Raw genomic sequence first — 21,762 nt, 5'->3', positions numbered from 1 at the left:
AGCACATAAGTAGGCCGCTTCAAATGCACTAAGTATCAAATCAAAAGTTGCAGCCATGCTTTTATTTCAAGACATTGTCGTTGGTGGTAAGGTGAAAATTCCTGTCATATTTTATTGCAGTTGGTAACGTGTTATTTTGCTCCGTACAAATCTACTTGTTTTTCTTCGTGCACATTGAGACAGACGCGAAGACTAGAATTACCATTGCTGGCTTGCCCCGTGTTGCAAACGGGTTTACAGATCGTATGAAAGGTCAGAGGGTAGTTCGTGTTAGTGCTATTCATAGCAAGAGATATTTTGTAAACTCGTAAGGTGTATGGCAAGAGTGGTTTTCGGGCTACAACAGCTGCAACACTAAGTACACTATAGCGAGCGGGTGTTTTCTACCAATCTGCTTCGCGGAAGCGTTTCGAGTTTTGGTGTAAAACGACATTACTTGATGAGCTCTAAAAACGATATTTCTGGAAGTTCCAGAAGGATTAAGATCTACGAATTGCAAAGCATGTTTTTGGGGCCTCAGCAATGATGTAAATATGTTTTGTACCTTATTGCCCATGATTTACTGCAGTAACTGAGATGGCTGCGACACAACGAAAAGTACAGTGACCGAAAATTACCATATTAATAATGATATATCTTGAAAGAATTATATAACAAAATGAATATAATGATATAACATAGATCCTTATGATATTAATAATGTTAATCGGTTTTGATGAAAGGAAAAGCACAATATCTGACAAACCCATTTCGGACGGCGGAGCTGCGCCGGAGGCAAGGGACGAAGGAGAGGAGGGGAGGGGGTTGTGAGTTGTCGGAAATATTTGCCGTGGCAGAGGGCTCCGGATTAATTAGAGAGCATCTGCCTTTTTGCTCTGTCATCCAAGACCGTTTGTGTCTGAATGAATGTTACAAATAAAACAAATAAAATAAATTTCGGCCGCTTTGAATTCTCGCACTTGAGTTCACAGCACGCGGGATTTGCTGCGTGGAATTCCCGCAGCTGGGATTTTATTCGATGGCGGAGAAACGCAAAGGAGCCCGTGTGCTCTGCGATGTCAGTGCACGTTAGAGATCCCCAGGTGGTCGAAATTACTCCGGAGCCCTCCACTACGGCACTTCTTTCTTCTTCCTTTCTTTCAGTCCAATCTTTATCCCTTCTCTTACGGCTCGGTTCAGGTGTCCGGCGAGATGTGAGACATACTGCGCCATTTCCTTTCCCCAAAAACCAATTTTCAATTTTTTTTATCGGACAACCTCCGACTCAGCGGCCGGACGCTAAAGCCACATGCGGCAACCAGCTAATGGCGGTGCTCATTTGCCTTGGCCTCCACCCCGTGCAGATCGTCTGCTTGGGCTCGGTGACCACCGAGAAGAACCAGCTGCTCGAGTACTCGTACCCTGCGTGGACGGGCATCATCCGACTGGCGATCATCCTCAGCTGCATGGTGGTAATCATCACGCAAGTCATGCGGACGTACGGCGACAACCACAATGTGAGGACACTGCTACGTGGACCACGTGGGCTTCGGTCTGTTGAAGGAGCCCTTCTGGAAAAGCTTAGCGGTTGTTTTTGTACTCAGCAACGCGCCCAGCTGCACTAACATGTCGCCCCCGCTTGGGTATCTAAGGCATGTCAAGCACGTTTCCAGTGCATACATTGGTCTAAAGATATGCAGTGACAAAAATACACTATTGGAACAGAAATCGAACAGAATGCTCCCACGAACATTCAGGTATATATAAAGGGGCATACTAAAGTTGAAGTGCAAGGGTGCTGTCAGTGGGAGACATGCACATAAAAAAGTCTTACAAAACGAAAACGACTACAAGTGAAGCTTCAGCGGTTGGAAAACAGGGCGACAAGAGACACTGCTGTCGCAAGAGCTACAATTGGGGCTAGTTGGAAATGCATCCTTGAAGGTATTGATGAGCGCTACCAAAATACGGAAAGGGACGTCCCTTTCCGTTTTTTGGTAGCGTTACCAATACCTACAAGACTGTTGTCGCGCAAGGTAATTGTCGTCAAGGTTGCCAGGACGTTCCCGTGATTGTAGCACAAAGTAGATCAGCAGAAAACAGCCGCTTGCTAGTGCGCGGTTGGTCGCCGGCCTTGCGTGAGTATGCAGGTAAGTACAGATCTTGGGACTCGCCAGCAACAATCTGCTTTTTTAATGAGTGTTGTTTCACGTAGGTGAAGGTTTGAAACACGCTGAACTGGCAAAACTGTTACGAGGCAACATCGGCCTACGGCAGCTTAAAGGCGACATCTTATTTATATCGCCGGTAATATTTGCTCATTTCAACACAAGTAAAGCGCTAGCTGACGAGAAACGTGACACCGAGTAAAGCGGACTCCTCCACCAACTATTCTGGCTTCTGTTTCAGAACTTTCACAATTACTTTCAATGAACGAAAAAGTACTGGTTTTGTTTCTATAGAGTTTAATGCCCTAAAGCGACTAAGGCTATGGGGGATGTCGTACTGGGGGACTTCAGAGGATTTCCGCCACTTGGGGTTCTTCAGCGTACACTGAGAGCGGAGAGCGCATCGCCCTCCAGAATTTCGTCTTAACAAACACGCGACCGCCGCCGCAGTCTTAATATATACGATATATGAAACAGATGCCGAACTATACTTGAGATTAGGGGTGTGCGAATATTCGAAATTTCTAATACGAATCGAATATGTTTCATATTCGGTTCATATTCGTATTCGAGAAACGATATTCGGGAATTTCCGAATATTCGAAATTTCCCGAGTAGTCGGCAGCGATCGTATACCGCGCCAACTTTCGTAAATTTGATTGTGGCAAAAGCGCAATATCTGGGCAAATTATCTGAATATAGAGCTTAAAGTTCCAGTAAAACAATATAAAGGCCCTGTTCTCTGATCTCCATCGTTTATCGCGTGGACCGATCGCATTCCGATGCCACTAGGCTTCACCTTGTGCGAAATTGCGCAAGTGGGCTTTTCCACATACCACAGGTGCTGCGAACCAGATGGGGGACGACCCGCTTCTAACAATTGCAACGCGAAAGCGCGTTTATTTTTTATCCTTCCGTAATATGTTATATAATTAATGCCCAAACCAATGGCATTCGTTTTGTCACCTTAACTCTCTGAGCGTGACTACCGCCATCTTGTTTTGGTCAACTACGCTACGCGGGAAAGCCTACTTGCGGAATTTCGCGTGAGGCTCCCGAAGGGGCGAGTCGAGGTGTCATAGCAGGGCAAGCGATACTGTAAAAATCCCACCTATTTCTTACATTGTGGACTGTAACCCATGCACCTCTTAAGTGGACGTAACGGCAGGCGTGACAACGTCCGGAGGGCCCCCGTCACTAGGTCAAAAAAAAAAATAACCTGGCCGCGTAGTTTTGGTTTCTGAGCTTCGCCACTTGCTCGTGACAATGGCAAGTGTCGGCCCGCGCAATCGCCAGTAGTCCAATCTCAGCACCGTGCCGCTTTATGACGCTGACTGACGCGTCGCTGGTCAATTTTTTTTTCTTTTTAGAAGCAGCTCGCCATTGCGACTTCAATGTGCGTTCTCACCTCGCTTACGTTGGCGATGTCTTCCAGCACTTCGAAACTCGGTGTTCGCCACGGGCTTACAGGATAGAGCCGCCTCATTAGACCACCGCGTTTTTGACAGTTTTTTTTTTTTGGGGGGGGGGGAATTTTATAAATCGACCTTCGGATAACCCGGCCATTTCTGTCGGTTCTTTGCAATCCGAATTAATGAGGTTTTACTAGCAATCATGTTATTTTCGTTTCCAGTCTTGTCATGTTATGGATTTCATTTTGCCTGACCACATTGCAGGTTTGATACTGTTATGCTGTTCAATTAAGTAGTATACATTTCTGAGCACATCATGATTTTTTTACACGGTGCTCAGGCAGTCTAGTTTCGTTTATTTAAGTTGCAAAGGCCATACACTATTATGAAAAAAATATGAGCAGCAATGTTTGCTTGTTTATCTTTTCTGAATTTATTTTTTGTGCTGGCCAGATATTCGATATTCGATTCGATATTCGAAGCCATTTTTTCTTCATATTCGTATTCGATTCGTATTCGAAAATTTCACTTGAGATACATGAGACAGAACTATATATGAGACAGATACTGCGCCATCTCCTTTCCCCCAAAGCCAATTATTGTTATCATTATTGTTTTCTAATTCTCGGATGGCCATCGTTCTTGATTCTCGTCTCTTGCAGCCATCTTGGCCGCGTACACAACCCAAATTATCCTATTTGTTGGTACAGGTGAATTGGATGCCAATCATAATCTCAGCTTTCATCAGTGAACTTATTTCACAGCCCATCTTTGCGTCTGTACAGGCGTTAGAGTGATTTCGTCAGTGTTCTTCCGTTCATTTAGATCCAACAGTGCTACACAGACATGATGGCAGTAAAGGAGACCTCTCGTGCGCCAATTAATTGGTTCGTATTCTTCCCGTGTCGCTTTAGGACGCTAAATTTCATATACCTACCATTCCATAGGATAAGGTACCATACCACACCATACCATAGGATACCAAAACATATCGTACCATACGATAAAAACCGTACGACACTATATCATACCATACCATACCATACCATAGCATGGCATAGCATAGCATAGCATACCATGCCATACCATGCCATACCATGCCATACCATGCCATGCCATACCATACCATATCATACCATACCACACCATGCCATACCATTACGGTAGCATACCATAAGGTATTAAATAACATAATAAATACTGAAATCCCTGAGCTAGAATGGTAGACTAACAAGTGTGAATTTTTTATATTTTTTCTGCGGCGATTTTTTGCTTCAAGAGCGACTTAGGCGTGGTTTCCACATTTTTTGTCTGTCTTCAAAGCGACAGCTTACTGTCAAAATAACGCGGTCGATGCTTCACTCATGTCCGGTAAACATCGGCATTGTCGGCTATGCATCGCCGGTACTCGTGTTGCTCACTTTACTACGAACGGTACCAATGGTTATTAGAGAGCAAATTCAACCAAAGTAATCGCCCCGTAGTTTCTATAAACACGGAATGTATTGTTCTTAGCCGTGATTCGTGTTCGTTTTGTATTTCGACATACAACAGTACTATTCGGTGAGCGGATTCTAGTAATGGACATAAGAAGCAATAAATGGCAGTGTTCTAGTTAACTGCTCCGTGGTGGCGTTGAGAATCACGCACGTCCTCTGATCCTTGTTCCCAGGATAGTGCAGAAATTCGGCCCTGCTGCCATTGCACCCTGAAACAAGCACCAGACGAACACCACACAATATCTAAACGGGGTGCAGACATCCCATAGCGCTCAGGATAGAAAAACGGCCGACGACAGTGGGAAGTGCATGTTACAAGAAAAACAGGTAATCGATGATCCCTCTGGGTAGCAGATTCGATCCGATGAGACAGAAGGCATAGCAGGCGGTAAAAGGGAGATGGTGGTTTTCATTTCACTGGCGAATGGGTTTCCTTGCCAAACAGCTCTGTGACCAACTTGTTAGGAATGCATACTGCGAGGTGAAATATCAGTTTCTCTGGAATGTTTAGCCTAAGACATCAGAGCACCGAACCAATGGGCAACTTTCACTAATAGGAAGACCGGCGGGCACACGTCAAACTGAGGATGGAAACTGATACCGTACATAGAAGAGGCGCATGCTCAAACCATTAGAGAACTGGCGATAGCTCAGGTGAGGAGAGGATCCCCAGTAGCACAAATGGGGCTCAGAATTGGGGGTCCATGTGGGCCCGGCACGGGCTGCCCATAGGGGCTCGACGTGGGATATGTGCGGGATTTGCAACTCGGCATCGAGGCGGACCCACAAGGGCAACCCAGTTGGCTTATTACATAGCACCACGTAGCTCCGCGCTAGATCCTCTGGGGCTAGCCCGCTCCGGGCTCCCTTATACCCTCTTTACACGGGCAGCCTTAACCATGGTTAAGCTTAACTGTGGTTATAGGACTTAACTATGGTTAGCGCAAACCGTAGTTGGCCGTGCTTACACGCGGTTTAGGCATGTCGGTTAGTGTGACGGAAATCACCATGTGATCACCTCCATTGCGAATTTGTGACTGCACGTATACCAGTGTATTAATAAATACGGTTACTTTAAAGAGGATAAATGAAAGAAAAAAAAAGGTTGTTTATCGCACTGCCCCCTGCGGGGCAGAGCTTTGGTTACGCATGTGGCGGACATAAACGAAAAGCAAAAAGAAGTCTACAAACGATGGTTTTAGCTGACTTTTTAGCCGGCATAATAGCCACTTGTAGCCACTACTGTGCTGGAAACCGTCGTGGGAGCATTGTGCCTCTTTTGATTGCAAGCGCACCTCGTGTACGTGATCAGTGCAGTCACGTGCGGCGTCTAATTGCCTGCTTACGTTCTGTGTGTGCAATATCGTGTATTGTGAGTGTGTCGACATTCAGCATTCAGGCTGCGATGGCTTCACGCGGGCCTGTGGCGGACGGTGGGGACGACGCCGACGTTGAGTTTTGGGCTGTGTTTGCGGCGCATCAGGCAGCACTTCAACGTCTCCGCATGCAGCGGCTTGCTCTGAGCGCCGAAATCGACATGCTGGAAGCGAAAATTAGGCGTCATCGCAGGCGATCGAAACGCCTTTTGTTGGCGGCGGTTCTTCAATGCACGCGGCAGCGAGCGTTATGGATGTATCCACGCCCAAATTCGTGGTACGAGACGACGCTGCCCCATCTTCCAGACAGCGGCTTCCGCGATAATTTCAGAATGAACCGCCCCACATTTCACTATATTGTGGGCGTTTGCGAGAACATGCGTCGGCAAGACACCAGCATGCGAAAGGCAATCGCTCTGGAAAAACGCGTGGCGATTGGCCTTTACCGCCTCGCAACGTCAGCTGAAGAGCGGACTGTAGCGAACCTTTTTGGCGTGAGCCCTGCCTCTGTGAACATGATATTTCGCGAGTTCTGCGCCGTAATTGTTAACAACTTGGAAGCTCAACTTGTGTGTTTCCCGAAGTTGCATGAATTGCAGGAGCACATGCGCCAGTTCGCTGCAGTTTGTGGATTTCCTCAAGGTGTTGGTGCCCTGGATGGCTGCCACATCGAGGTGTGCCCTCCAAAGGAAGAGGCGGCAGATTATTTTTACTATAAAGGGTGGTACAGCATCATCCTCCTCGCTGTGGTTGACCACAAGTACAAGTTTTTGTACACCAACAGTGGGAGTCCTGGCAAAAATAATGACTCTGCAGTGTTTCAAACCTCACGACTTCCGCGTATTTTAGACAGTGACCTGTTTCAATTAGAAACAAGGACAATTCAAGGGGTGCAAGTTGGCCCAGTGCTTCTTGCTGACCAAGCGTTCGCCCTGCAGAGGAATGTAATGAAGCCCTACTCCTTTTCTGGAACTGCTGGGTCGCCCGCACAGACCTTCAACTACCATCTGTCAAGTGCCAGACGTGTCGTAGAAAATGCGTTTGGACGTGTTAAGGCACGCTTCAGAATGCTGTTGAAAGGCCTCGAGTGCAGTATTCACAATGTGAACATTGTGGTCCGAGCTGCTTGTGTGCTACACAATGTCTGCGAGCAATTCAGTGATGGGTGTGATGCAGGATGGCTGAGTGCGGTGCAAAGTACAAACGAAAGGCGTCCCCAACCAGTATACACGAGTAGCCGATTAGAGCCGTCAGGAGTAGCAATAAGGAATGCCCTGGCGAACCACCTTGCAGGCAACTGAAGCATTTTGCATAAATCTGGCAAATCTGGCATAAGGTGGCACAATCTTTAGCTTTTCGTGAGAGCTACAAAAACAGACGCTTAGTGTTTTGCTGATCGGCAGAGATTTGGTTGTTTCATTACCAGTTTATAAAAGAAGAGCGTCCAGTTCTGAACAGGCCATAGCAAAGTTAAGAGAAAAGTGACAACAGAGATGAATGGTAATGTATGCATATTCAAATAACCTAAAATGAGTGATATCAGAAGACATTGTTGTAAGACTGGACACGGGCTTTAGAATGTTCAGACGCTGGCGCTCAACGAAGAAGACGACGAGAAGCGCCGAATACTCCGAAGCTCGTGCGTTCTCTGGACTGAACGCGGTCTCTGATCTGTGCCTGGATGGTTCCGCTGGTTGTTCGTGACGCTGTGCTTATTACTGTGCTGTGCTCGTAATACTGTGCTGTGGTGTGGTGTGCTGTGTGTGCTGTATTAGTAGTGTGCTGTGTTATTACAAGTGGTGGAGGTGCCAACGATCCCTCGCCCTGGAGCTTCGCACCCGCGCATTGCCTACCACCTGCGGTCATGGCCCTCACCTGCTGTCCGTCTACAGGCCACCTACCCGGCAGTTAGAACCCCAGCGACCTGCAACCCCACCTTACCATCCGGTTGCACACCCCCGATCACAGCTGCAGCCACTCAACCCCTGGTGCACACAAGACAACCGCACTATTTGCTACGCCTGTGGCATCGCTGGTCATGTGGCTCGTTTGTGTCGCAGTCGTGACCACCGTCCCTACGATTATAGGCGTGAGCCAACGTACGACCTTCCGCCGTCGTCCTCGCCTGCGTCACACTTGCCGCCTCCGGATTCCTCTCCTAGTTACCATCCCCGCTCCCACAGCTCACCGTCTCCTGGCCGTCGTTCCCGTTCTCCAATGCTCCGTCGCCAACCCGCCGTCCACGCGGAAAACTAACCACCGCAGTTCCGGAGGCAAGAACTGCGTCATCAGCGGCTCACTCAAGACCTGTTTCTGCACCTGCCAATATTACTGTTTTCGTTGAAGGAGTCGCCGTCGAAGCACTTGTTGACACTGGCGCAGCCGTTTCGGTTCTCAGTCACACCCTCTGTCGCAGACTCAAAAAAGTGACGACGCCCCTTCCTCCCGTTTCTTTCCGCACGGCCAGCGCTCAGGACATTCGACCGTTAGCCGCCTGCACCGCCCGCCTGCTCATCGGGAACGTTCCCTACACAATCGAGTTCATCGTCCTCGCCCGCTCCTCTCATGACGTTATCCTTGGTTGGGACTTCCTCTCCTCACATCACCCTGTTATTGACTGCGCCCGTGCTCAGCTTGACTTGTCGCCCTACAGTGACGCCCCCTTGGACGTAACCGGTGCTGCTGCCACTACTGTGGTCGTCTCAGAGGACACAGACGTTCCACCTTTCTCTTCAGTGCTGGTGCCTCTTTCTTGTGCTGTGCTCTCAGATGCAACTGTGACTTATACCCCCTCTTTACGATGCACTGACCAGAAGTCTGTTTTGCTGCCTCATGCTGTGCTGACAATTGTTCGTGGCTCCAGCGCTATTTATGTAGTCAACCCGTTCTCCTGCCCTACCACTTTACTCCGTGGCCAATCGCTTGGTAACGTTACTGTTCTCGATCCCGCCTCTGCATACCCCCTCGTCGTTAGCACGGCCGGCCTTCACGTCAGCGCCATTACGCCTGTTCCCATCACGAATCAGTCGTCTGTCGATATTTTTCACCATTCCGTCGACGCCGCCCTGACGTCTACTCAACGAGACCAGCTTGTAGCCGTTCTGCAGCGTTTTCAAGCTTCGTTTGACTACCGGCAACCTTCCTTGGGCCACACCACCACCGTTACCCACTGTATTGACACTGGAACGCATGCCGCTTTGCGCCAACGTCCGTACCGCGTGTCAGCCTCTGAGCGCAGCATCATTGACGCCCAGGTGACCGACATGCTCCAGCGTCACGTGATACAACCGTCTCACAGCCCGTGGGCATCGCCAGTGGTTCTGGTCAAGAAAAAAAGACGGAGGCCAATCGCCCAAAAACTGCATTCGTCACACCCGAGGGGCTCTATGAATTTAATGTCATGCCCTTCGGACTCTGCAATGCACCCGCCACATTCGAGCGCATGATGGACAACATACTCCAAGGGCTCAAATGGCACACGTGCCTTTGTTATCTAGACGACGTTGTAATCTTTTCCTCGGACTTTCCGTCTCGCCTCCAGCGCCTCGAGGCTGTTCTTCGCTGTCTGGCCGACGCTGGCCTCCAACTTAATTTGAAAAAGTGCCGCTTCGGAGCTCGGCAGCTCACCATTCTCTGTCATGTCGTGTCGAAAGATGGCGGTCTCCCGGACCCGGCCAAGTTGCGAGCTGTGGCTGAATTTCCAAAGCCCACTTCTGTAAAAGACCTCCGCAGCTTCGTCGGCCTCTGCTCCTACTTCCGCCGCTTTGTCCGCAATTTTGCCACTATCGTCGACCCCCTGAACAAGCTCCTTTCCAGCCACGACCTTTCGGCCTGGTCGCCAGCCTGTGATGAAGCGTTTACGACACTCCGTCGCCTCCTCACCACTCCACCAATTTTGCGTCACTTCGACCCTCGTTCTCCGACGGAACTCCACACCGATGCCAGCAGCGTCGGCCTCGGTGCAGTACTCGCTCAACGCAAGCAAGGCTTTGACGAATACGTTGTCGCTTACGCTAACTGGACACTCACAAAAGCTGTAGCCAACTATTCTGTCACCGAGAAGGAGTGTTTAGCCATCCTTTAGGCGATTGTCAAATTTCGCCCCTATCTGTACGGGCGCCCTTTTGACGTTGTCACCGATCACCATGCCCTCTGCTGCCTGTCCTCTTTGAAAGATCCCTCTGGTCAACTGGCGCGATGCGTTCTGCGACTCCAAGAGCACGACATTCGCGTTATCTATTGTTTCGGCCGCAAACATGCCGATGCTGATGCCCTCTTACGTTCCCCTGTACTATCTGAGGCAGCGCCTTGTATATCCGCCCTGCCTTCTTTGAAGTTTGAGTTCGCTGATATGGCTTCCGAGCAATGCAAAGACCCGTGGATCATTTGCCTTTTTGATCTCCTATCTGGCCAATCGTCTCGACCTCCTTCCCGTGCTCTCCGTCGTGAGTCCCACCATTTCGCCATCCGAGACGAGCTCCTTTACCGCCGCAACTATCTCCCGGATGGTCGCAAGTGGCTTCTCGTCATTCCGACACATCTGCGCTCCTTCATTTGCTCTTCCTACTACGATGATCCCCAGTGTGCCCATGCCGGATTCTTGAAGACTTTCATCCATCTACGACAGCGGTACTACTGGCGTGGGATGGCCCATTACGTCTGCCAGTACGTTCAGTCCTGCACTGCATGCCAGCGACGGAAACATCCACGTCGCCGACCCACCACTCCTATGCAGCCGTTGCCTTGCCCAGTACAGCCCTTCGAGCGTGTTGGCATCAACCTCTATGGCCCTCTTCCCAGCACATCAGCCGGGAACCGCTGGATCATCGTTGCCATCGACCACCTTACACGTTACGCTGAAACATCGCCTTTACCATCTGCTACAGCCCACGACATTGCATCCTTCATTCTCCATCGCATCATTATTCGCCATGGTGCGCCCAAAGAGCTGCTCAGTGATAGAGGTCCGGCAGAAGCTCTCCTTCAGGAATGCAACGTTGTTCACCGCACCAGCTCCGCCTACCATCCCCAGACAAATGGCATGGTTGAGCATTTTAATCGCACCCTCGGCGACATGCTGGCCATGTATGTTGCTTCCGACCATTGTAACTGGGACCGCGTTCTCCCTTTTGTCGCATACGCTTATAACTCCGCTGCTCAAGCCACCACCGGATTCTCTCCGTACTTTCTCCTGTACGGCCGTGAGCCTTCTTGCACAATGGACACCATTCTACCTTACCGCCCTGATGCTTCCGAATTTACAACTCTTTCTGAAGCCGCAACTTATGCCGAAGAATGCCGACAGCTTGCCCGGTCCTTCACTTCTCACGCCCAGCAGCAGCAGAAAAGCACCCGTGATCCCCCGGCACTTTCTCCCGCTTACCTTCCTGACTCTTTGGTCTGGCTCTGTGTACCCTCCTCAGGTCCCGGCCTTTTGTCCAAACTTGTTAGCAAGTACCAGGGACCCTACCGTATTCTTCAGCAGACATCCCCCGTCAATTACCTCATCGAACCCCTTACGCCATCCTCAGATCATCGCCGCCGAGGCCGCGAAATTGTCCACACGACCCGCCTCAAACCTTACTACAACCCCGCCGTCGTCGCATCGCCCTAGGCCGCCAGGATGGCGCCCTTTCGCCCGGGGGGAATTGTAAGACTGGACACGGGCTTTAGGATCTTTAGACGCTGGCGCTCAACGAAGAAGACGACGAGAACCGCCGAACACTGTGGCGCTCGAGCGCCGAACGCTCGGTCGCTCGTGCGTGCTCTGGACTAAACGCGGTCTCTGATCTGTGCCTGGACGGTTCCGCTGGTTGTTCGTGACGCTGTGCTTATTACTGTGGTGTGCTGTGTGTGCTGTATTAGTAGTGTGCTATGTTCTTATTACATTGTTTACATATAAATTACACAAAACTGGCAACAAAACTGAACTCCGATGTTGACCAGATTGCAAAACACTTGAGCTAAAGTAGTAACCTGTTTGAATGACCTGAGCATAGCTACAAAGGTAGTTGCAAAAAAATAATAAATACAATTTTTCACAAATCTTTCATATCCTGTGTTTTGCACTGTGCTTTCTATTCTTAAATACTCTGAAAGCAACAGTGATGTTACTGGTTACCTGCACCCACTCCTTATTCACATACTACTCTTGTAGTGCATATGCATGCTTACTGCTTTGAAGTTATGCCTGTAAAATATCGGTATTATGGCTGCAGGGCAGTGCGCACACCCGTGAGCGAACCTTGGTGAGCCTCTGTGCACTTCTCGAACAGAGGGGCTTGACATCCCGTCTGTTTTGCATCAAGTAGTGCCGTGCAGTGACCGAACGCTCCGCGTGTGCAGCCTCGGACGATTAACAGCTGGGCACCCTGCTGCAGCTGTTGTGTGCGAACTGTTGTGCGCGTGTTTTTCCGTTCTTTTATTAACTCTGCACGCGCGCGACTTGTACAAATGTATTATGAAAATAGTGTATTTATCACCTCATCCTCTATCCTTTCTTACTGTCCGCTCACCTCTTTCATTTCATTTCTTCAAACTGCCTGCTGTCCTGTATTTCCGCTGCCCCAGCTCAGGTGCTTCAGTATCGATGACAGATGCCGGGGCTGGCAAAAATCTTTTCCTTCCTTTTTGTTAATTTTAAAATAAACACTTACTGCTACTGCTACCCGCCGCGGTGGCTCAGTGGTTAGGGCGCTCGACTACTGATCCGGAGTTGCCGGGTTCGAACCCGACCGCGGCGGCTGCGTTTTTATGGAGGAAAAACGCTAAGGCGCCCGTGTGCTGTGCGATGTCAGTGCACGTTAAAGATCCCCAGGTGGTCGAAATTATTCCGGAGCCCTCCACTACGGTACCTAATTCTTCCTTTCTTCTTTCATTCCCTCTTTTATCCCTTCCCTTACGGCGCGGTTCAGGTGTCCAACGATATATGAGACAGATACTGCGCCATTTCCTTTCCCCAAAAAACCAATTATTATTATTACTGCTACTGCTAATCACATGCTGTGGTATCATGAATGCAAACCAACAAATATTGAGCATTCATAATGAATGTTCAGTTTATTTATTTTATTTATTTAAAATATCCCCAAAGGCCCTCATTCGAGGTTATTACATGGGGGGGGGGGGGGGGGGTACAAGGCATTGTTTCAAGGTTATAATAATGCACTAAACCAAACCGGTGAAATCACAAACGTCTTTTTTTTATGGTGCAAAGGCATCTATGGCCAAAGAGCGCCATGACACAAGGTAATTTTCTTTTTCTCAAGGGGGGGTCAAAGACCCATTTCCCAAGCATTTCACCCTAAATAAACCGAGCACCAGGGCAGGGGAAAGCTTGTACCCATTGTATCACCGGTGGGTACCCGGCGGCACTGGGGATCGAACCCCGCACCTCTCGCATACGAGACAGATGCTCAACAACTTGGCCACCGCTGTGGTTTCACAAATATCAATGAAAAATAGACATCCACAAGAAGAGTCTGAACAATGCACATAGCAGCAGAATTTTAGGAACAGATAACAGCACCGCAAGGAAAAGACAACGCCGGAAAAAGTGCGCTGAAGTACATATGAAAAATAAAAGAAGACAAGGCAGAAGACAGTACGCTGAAAAAAACCTTTTTAGTTGTTGAAACATGCGTGATTAAGGTGTTGGAACTTATTTAGGTCGCATATGGCAATGTGTGATGGTAAAGTTCAGTTATTGTGCAGGGTAAAAAAGAATATGCATAATGGGATGACTGGTAGTTAATGCGTTTAACTTTGTGAGGATGATCACGACATGGAAAGGCAATAGGCAGTGGCTGAAAGAATTCACCATGAAGGAAAGGATGGTGATAAAGGTTACGGAAAGTGATAGGCAGGAAATTTTCTTACTCGGCTGTAAACTTCAATGAGGTGACACTGGTGTAACATGAATAATCAGAAAAGATGAATCACGCAGCATGGTTTTGCAAGGCTTTGATGTTACTTAAGATATAAGTCTGATGAGGATCCCAAATGGCAGACGTGTATGAAGAGTTTCGGACTGAATAATGTGGTATGCGCAAGATTTTTTTACATTTGTTGCGGCCTCTCAAATTACGTTTGAGAAGTCTGAAAGTACGATTAGCGGAGGCAAGAGTGAGATTAATGTGATGATTCCATGATAAGTTGGACTGAAGGTTCACGCCAAGATACTTGTAACTTGTGGCGAGTTCTACACTATAGCTATGAAGAGAGTAGGTGGTAGGAACATGTGGCTTGTTGGTGAATTACATGACCTTAGATTTGGAAAGATTTAATGGCATTAACCAATTAAAACACTGTGCTTATCACTTCTAGATCAGACTGCAGTAATTGGTTGTCAGCGTTGCAGGTTATACATCGATAAAGCACACAATCATAAGCAAATAGCCTGATTATAGACGTCACGTAACTGGGTAAATCATTAATATTGATGAGAAAAAGTAAACTGCCTTCCAGACGTAACATTAGCAAAACATGAGTTTGAGTTGTTAACTGCTGTGAACTGGATTTTAGATGAGAGGAAATCTGCTATCCAAGCAATAATATAAGGGTGAATGTTCAGTTGTGAAAGTTTAACAACCTTTGGTGAGGAATGCAATCAAATGCTTAAGAAAAATCGAAAAATATTGCTTCAACTTGAAAACCAGCGTCAGTCAGTGCATGTATGTCGTAAATAAAACCGGCAAGTTGGGTGTCGCATGAGTAGCCCTTGCGAAAACAGCACTGATGATCGAAGATAATGCTATGATCGTCAGGGTAGTTGATGATAGGAGGATGTATGATATTTACTGCATTTACTGGTCATTTTACTTGAGGGGATGCTTGTAGCGTGACAAAAAATAGACAAGGGACAGAAGACGAATGGGAAAAGTGCTACTCTCAACTAGTTTTATTGAAAGATCGATGGCACACATTTATACAATTTCTTTTTTCCTTCAAGAACACAATCACCAGAACACTCATGCGAATGACACACAAATTTCACACGCTTGCATCAGATCAGGCTATCTAAAAGCTTATACTCGTAAGAGTACATCTTCACCGAAGGGCTGCTGACGCAGTCCGACCCTTTCTTTTTAGCACCAGATGTAGAAAAATACATAACCTGTAGTAATCAAAATTTATATATACGATCAACTCGTATCATGTTACATGCAGTAAAGTATGCATAGTTGTGTGCATTGGCTGTATATTCGCTACATGAAGGATTGCTTTTTCTGAAGAAGTAGAACTTTGTTTTAGTTGTACTCCAGACTAACATGCAATAATTTATATATGAAGAAACAAGGCATGATATATTTGAAGTTTAGCAGTTTGAGGAAGGATCATTCGGCCACGTGACAATATTCCAGTAACAGCCGAAAGCTTTCGCAGGTAGTCTGCATGACTGTCCCACTGTAGATGAGAGGAGAAATAAACACCAAGGGTTTTATGTTTCAGTTTCAGTTTATTTATTTCTTGCTACAGAGCAGTGGGCCCCGGGAAGAAATGCCGTAGATTGGCAAGCTCCCAATGCCCACAACATCCAGCAACAGTGGCACCATTGGTCACATGCAAACAAGAAAGGCATACATAAAACTAAGGCATAATTCACAATCCATGAATGAATAGCGGAAACACAAACTAAGCGCACAATATAACATAAAGAACAAGTTATATACAAAATTCAAAGCATGCACTGGAAGCATGATTTAAACATTCTATATAATGATTATAGCACTTAATTTCACAGCAGTGAACACATTGACAACGTATAAAAAAGAACAATTTTCAACATACATGAATGAAGACAACATGATATTGGCGTGCTGTCGGGTTATGCTAAGCTTTCAACGAACCTGCATATTTCTACCATATACATAACAGCCACAAACCATAAAAAAAGAGAATTATTTAGTGAAAGAACGCCCGGAGGTCAGCATTGCTGCATTTATTAATGTCAATGCCTGCATCAAAGATGCGGTTGAGTAGTGCGGGTAGATAATATCTAAGCATCTGTATCCCGTAGTTAGTTCGTGGCGTGTTAAGGTTGTAGTGCCGCAGACGGCGTAGCGGGTATGTAGGTACAAGGAGCTCAAGCTTAGCGATTTGAGATATTGTTGAAATTTTGTCCCAAGTTTCCTGTTTGTAGCGCAAGGACAGACGTATATCAAAGAGACTAAATATTCTCGGCACGTTACTATTGTGAAAAAGGGCAGCGGAAGGATAATCATAAGGTTGGTTAAAAATAATTCTTAAGGCCTTCTTCTGAAGGAGGTAAATATTTTGAAGAGTGGTCTTTGGAGCAGCTCCCCAAACTAGGTTTCTCTTCAATGCACTTCAGAACAGAGGTAAACAGTTCTTTGCGGGGAATAGAATAGTAGAGATCTTCAACGTCTATGGCGGCAGCCAACTCTACCGGCACCAGCCCTTTCCTTATGCAATACGCCAAGCGTCTTGCCTTGCATGTCGTCCAAGTGATGTGTGTGATTAACACAGACTCTTGCGATGGAGAGGAAAACACGAAAGAAGGGCCCACTGTGCTAGAAATGAAGTTCAATAAAACTTTTTGTTGGGCAAGTTCGTTCATTTTACTTGAGGCGATGCTTGTAGTGCGACAAAAAGCAGACAAGGCACAGAGATGAACGGGACAAGCGCTACTCTCAACTAGTTTAATTTAAATATCGATCGAACATATTTACATAGTTTCCTTTTTCCTTCAAGAACACAATCACCAGAACGCTCATGCGAATGGCACACCAATTTCACACGCCTGCATCAGATCAGGCTATCTCAAAACGTACTCGTCAGAGTACATCTTCACCGAAGGGCTGCTGATGCAGTCCAGCCCTTTCTTTTTGATATGGAACGCCTATATCAGTTCCCGCTTTAGCGCGCATTTGCTTTGACCAATGACCTCTTGTCTATTTTAGGAATGACGAGCATTTGCAAGACTTGCAGTGAACTACCGGATTCGTTCCACTCCCATTCTCGACGCATTTTTCATGCTCGCACTAACACGGGAACTGATAGAGGCGTTCACTATCAAAAAGAAAGGGTTGGAGTGCGCCACCAGCCCTTCGGTAAAGATGTACTCTAACGAGCATAAGTTTTTAAATAGCCTGATGTGATGGTGTGAAATTTGTGTGTCATTCGCATGAGTGTTCTGGTGACTGTGTTCTTGAAGGAAAAGGGAAATTGTATAAATGAGTGCGATTGATCTTTCAATAAAACTAGTTGAGAGTAGCACTTGTCCCGTTCGTCATCTGTCCCTTGTTTGTTTTTTGTCGCGCTACAAGCATCCCTTCAAGTAAAATGAACCAACTTGCCAGCAAAAAGTTTAATTAAATTACCTGTCATTATTTTCTTTATCCTCTTTTGATTTCATGTACTTGTCTAACAGCCGAACCAAGTTGGCGTTAATATCATCGCCCTCTTGTGTCATTCTAAACATTTTCTTTCTAAATTTGTGGGCCCTTTTCTCCGCTTTCACCGCCTGTGCGGCTTCGTCTTTATGAAGCGCAAGAAGCTGGTGCACAACGGAACTGCTGTCCCGCTTGCGTCGGCTTCTGCCGCCTCCACTTGTTCCTCCTCGGTTGCTGCAGCCCATATTTCCAATCGTACTGAGTAGCACAGCCAGGGGAGACGTGCTCAGCAGTTGGGGGTCCGCTCTGTCTCCGAGGGGCTCGTCTTCCCCTGACGCCAGTACCTCGGCAGTGCCTGGCACCTCATTGACGACTGGCAGCTGCACACGACCAAACATAGTATATTGCATTTTTCCTCTTCCCAGGTGAATGGTCAAAGCTGCCGTAATAGTATGCAATCATCAGCTGCCCCAACCTATGCCAGCTAGAACAAAGGGACAGTTCAAATCTTTTATCTGCATATAACTGCATAGATATAATATTGAAGAACTTAATTATAGAGTCTAGCAAAAACTAATCACTGAACAGCAATAATGAATAGCATGTTTAAAATGAATGAGACATCGATAGTGTCATTGGTAATATATAACCAGTCTTGTACACGTTGCATAAAATAAGCTACCAACTACAATTACAATAACTCCATCTGAAATGTAACTGATTACAGTGGTCAATTACCGCTCCAGTATGGCTAAACGGCTCTGTTCCTGAGACCTGAAAATTGGCCACTGTGATTCCAATTACAAAAGCAGGGAAGCCACCGACGGATCTTGGCAACTTCCGGCCTATTTCTCTAAAATCAACACTGTGCAAGCTCACAGAGGTATTTTAGCCGCACGACTGAGCGGCTAGCATTATTATATATGTTATAATAATAACGCGGCTCAATTATTATATATGTTGATGTCAGTACGCAGGGCTGTGTAACAACAACTGCAGTTTACTGTCCCTGCAAGCCTGCACTTGACAAGACGGTCAGGTTTCGATTCGCGGAACCTTCTTCCTTCTGTGCTGAGCTGGTTGCTATACAAGACTCGCTTCCCTCTGTAGCCGCAGTTACCTTGCTTCCCTACAGCCCACATTATCATCCGCACTGACGCCCTTCAAGCAATACGTCTACTCCGACGCGTGAGCCGCAGCCCAGATATCTGCCAGAATATACATCGCCTGGTGGCTCGCATCCCGCAAGCCATTCGAATTGAGTGGGTCCCACGTGACCTAATCAATTCACAAAGGTCTGCAGATTCTGCAACCTGCTTGCCGACCCTACCCACATCAATGCCTCAATTCCTCAGTATAGATGATGCTACCCTCCTCACAAGGAACACCTCCGGCGCCACACACGTGCTCTCGTCCCTCAGAGTGCGATAACCCTCCGCCTCACGGTCTTACCCGTGCAGAGGAGATTGTGCTCCAGAGGATCCGGGTAGGGGTTGCCCTCACTCCTGCCGTAACTGGGACGTGGCCTCAATTTCGCCACTTATATCCTTCCTCTTTTCTTCCCAACTCTCCTTATGCCCAGAGGCAATAAACAATGCTATAAAAATAAAGGATAACTGTATAACCCGTAATGTTAGTCTGAAAAAGTAATTGATTACAAAATTACATAAAATGTATTCAATTACAAGTAACAGATTACAAGTTATCAACTACGTACAACTTGGTATATAACCTTGGCAAGAGGCCAAACCAATGAACCAAAGTAGATAGAGATGAGGTGGTAACTGCAGTATGACACTTTGGATTGAACTGCTGTGGGTTAAGAACCTTTTGTTCGCGCTTGCCTGACAACCATGGTTGTACAAGTGTCGTTTTTTTCTGTGCAACCTCTTCCCTCCCTTTTCTACTCAGTTCTCTAGTATCCGCAGCCGGCGTGCCTTGTGCAGTATTCTGTACATTTAAAAAATTCATAGTGATGGAATTCCACAGTGACTGAGCGGTCTAGTAATGGGTAATGTTTGAAATTGTAAATTACCTCCAAACTTTCCTCGACCCGCCCATCATCATTGATGGGTAGGCTGCCGAGGAAACTGTGCAGCGGCCAGTAGAACTGCCACGGGACACCAGGAGAGCCAGTGGCAGTTCCAGTTCGTCTCAGCTGCCTGGAAAGATAGAAATGATTTCAATAATAAATGTGCTCTTGGTGATCTCTTTAGGCCATCAAACTTCCTGTGAACACTGGTACTTAAGACAAATGTTACATCAATATGCAGGTACCAACTGGCAGGTACTGGTGAAAATGTCACTTAACTGCACCAGTTGGAGCTTTTCAAGTGATTGGTTCAGCTGATAGCATTCTAGCAATATCTGCATAGTAGGCCAGTGAGGCCTAAAGTTATATATTTTAGAAAATCGAGAAATTTGCTGAACTGTTACCTTAGCTGGTAGCCAGAAGTACCCGAGCACTCTATAAAGACACCTTAACTCAGAAAAAAAAAGAGTGAAATTTTGAAGCACGTGTATTCGGTTCTGCACGCAATGCTTACACTTGAGCGGAAGTTGATTGACTGAGAATTTTGCCTGCCAATCAATCAGTGCAAATTAAATAGGAGATAAGTAATGATCACAACGCTGACCATGCGTGCTGCCATGCGTGCTGGCGGCTGTATGGCAAGGTCACTATGTACAGCGCTCTGTCAGTTTGAAACAAAAGCTTTGAACGACAACAGCTGCCGCGAAAATGAGAAAGACAAAGTTTGCATGCAGAGCGGTGCATGCACGCGTACACAAACGAAGACGAAAAGGTGCTTTTCTTTTTTATTAACTCAGTACAGGTGAATAGCCACCCGATTCTTGGCCGATCCCCCAGTGTGGGTATGTGTCATCTTTTGTTAGGCCAACAACTACGCAGTTTACGAAGAAAAAAAAAACGGACTGGCGCTGTGTAACATACGCTGCTCCCGTCACACGGCGCTCGTTGTTCAGTTCTTATATGAGTACATACATAATTTAAACATCTTGGGCGCTCGCGAGGTAAACAATACGCGACGACGGCGAAAAGTTTGCATGTTGCTGAACCAACACACTGCTGCCGCACACGTGGGGCTGACGTCGCGCCATAAAAACAGCGCTAGGTGAGCAATGCAATGAGAGTAAAGATAGCACTTACCGGTATTTTTTGTTCAGATTATCCATTTTTTGCTTGACCTGCTTTGCAGTGTAGGGGCCTTCGCCCGGCGCTAGCCCGGCGCTCAGCTCCGCCGCCATGGCAGCGTATATACGCGCATTGCGCGTATTTCCCCGCAGAGCGGGTAGCTGGTCCTCCCAGATGCGAATCAAAGCCGCTGTTGTTACATCAGGCCAGTTGACACGCCTCTGGGAGGACGATTGCTGCGACACTGCTGCTGCTGCCTCCATGCCTTCCACGGACGCCGCCATTTTGTCGGTTAAGCGCAAACGGAGGTTAGCCAGCTCGGTTTACGGTAACTACGGTTAGTGGCGTAACTACAGTTTGGCTTTCCGTGTGAGCGCGGCTAACTATAGTTAAGGGTAACCGCAGTTTACTTAACCATGGTTAAGGGTGCCCGTGTAAATGCGGTATTAGGCTAGCTTATTCCGGGCCCCCTCTTGGGCCGGCCCATCCCGGGCTCCCTTGGGCTAGTCCATTCCGGGCCCCCTTGGGCTACACCGTTCTGGTCCCACCTGGGCTACCCTATTCGGGCCCCGCTTCGGCTACCCGTGCATGGTCCACCTACGCTGTCCCCGCAGGGTCTACCAGAACAGCCCACTGGGCTTAGGAAACACTTGTGGGAAGTCAACAATGGTAACCCATATAGAACACATAGCTGTATGTCTTTGGGCCAACCGACCCAATTGGACTTAGGGTCCACCTTGCCAACCGAGAGAGGCTTTCTTCACATCACTATTTTTGTGTACATGTTACTACTGAAATTACATTCCACATATCTGACATT

The 21,762-nt window shown here is 47.3% G+C and overlaps 1 protein-coding gene across 1 annotated transcript in view; it reads left to right on the top strand.

Moving 5' to 3' along the window:
* Positions 1–1,304: 1,304 nt before the first annotated feature.
* LOC144129705 (uncharacterized) overlaps positions 1,305–21,762 on the top strand; it is a 36,787-nt gene continuing 16,329 nt past the window's right edge. Inside the window, exon 1 of the mRNA XM_077663803.1 lies at positions 1,305–1,496. Coding sequence (XP_077519929.1) covers positions 1,305–1,496 — 192 coding nt within the window. The remainder of the gene's footprint in view (positions 1,497–21,762) is intronic.

This window comes from Amblyomma americanum, chromosome 4 (assembly GCF_052857255.1).
Source record: "Amblyomma americanum isolate KBUSLIRL-KWMA chromosome 4, ASM5285725v1, whole genome shotgun sequence".
In the NCBI taxonomy this organism is placed as follows: Eukaryota; Metazoa; Arthropoda; class Arachnida; order Ixodida; family Ixodidae; genus Amblyomma; species Amblyomma americanum.
The sequence above is the reverse complement of the archived record's forward strand: the minus strand, read 5'-3'. Positions and strand labels throughout refer to the sequence as shown.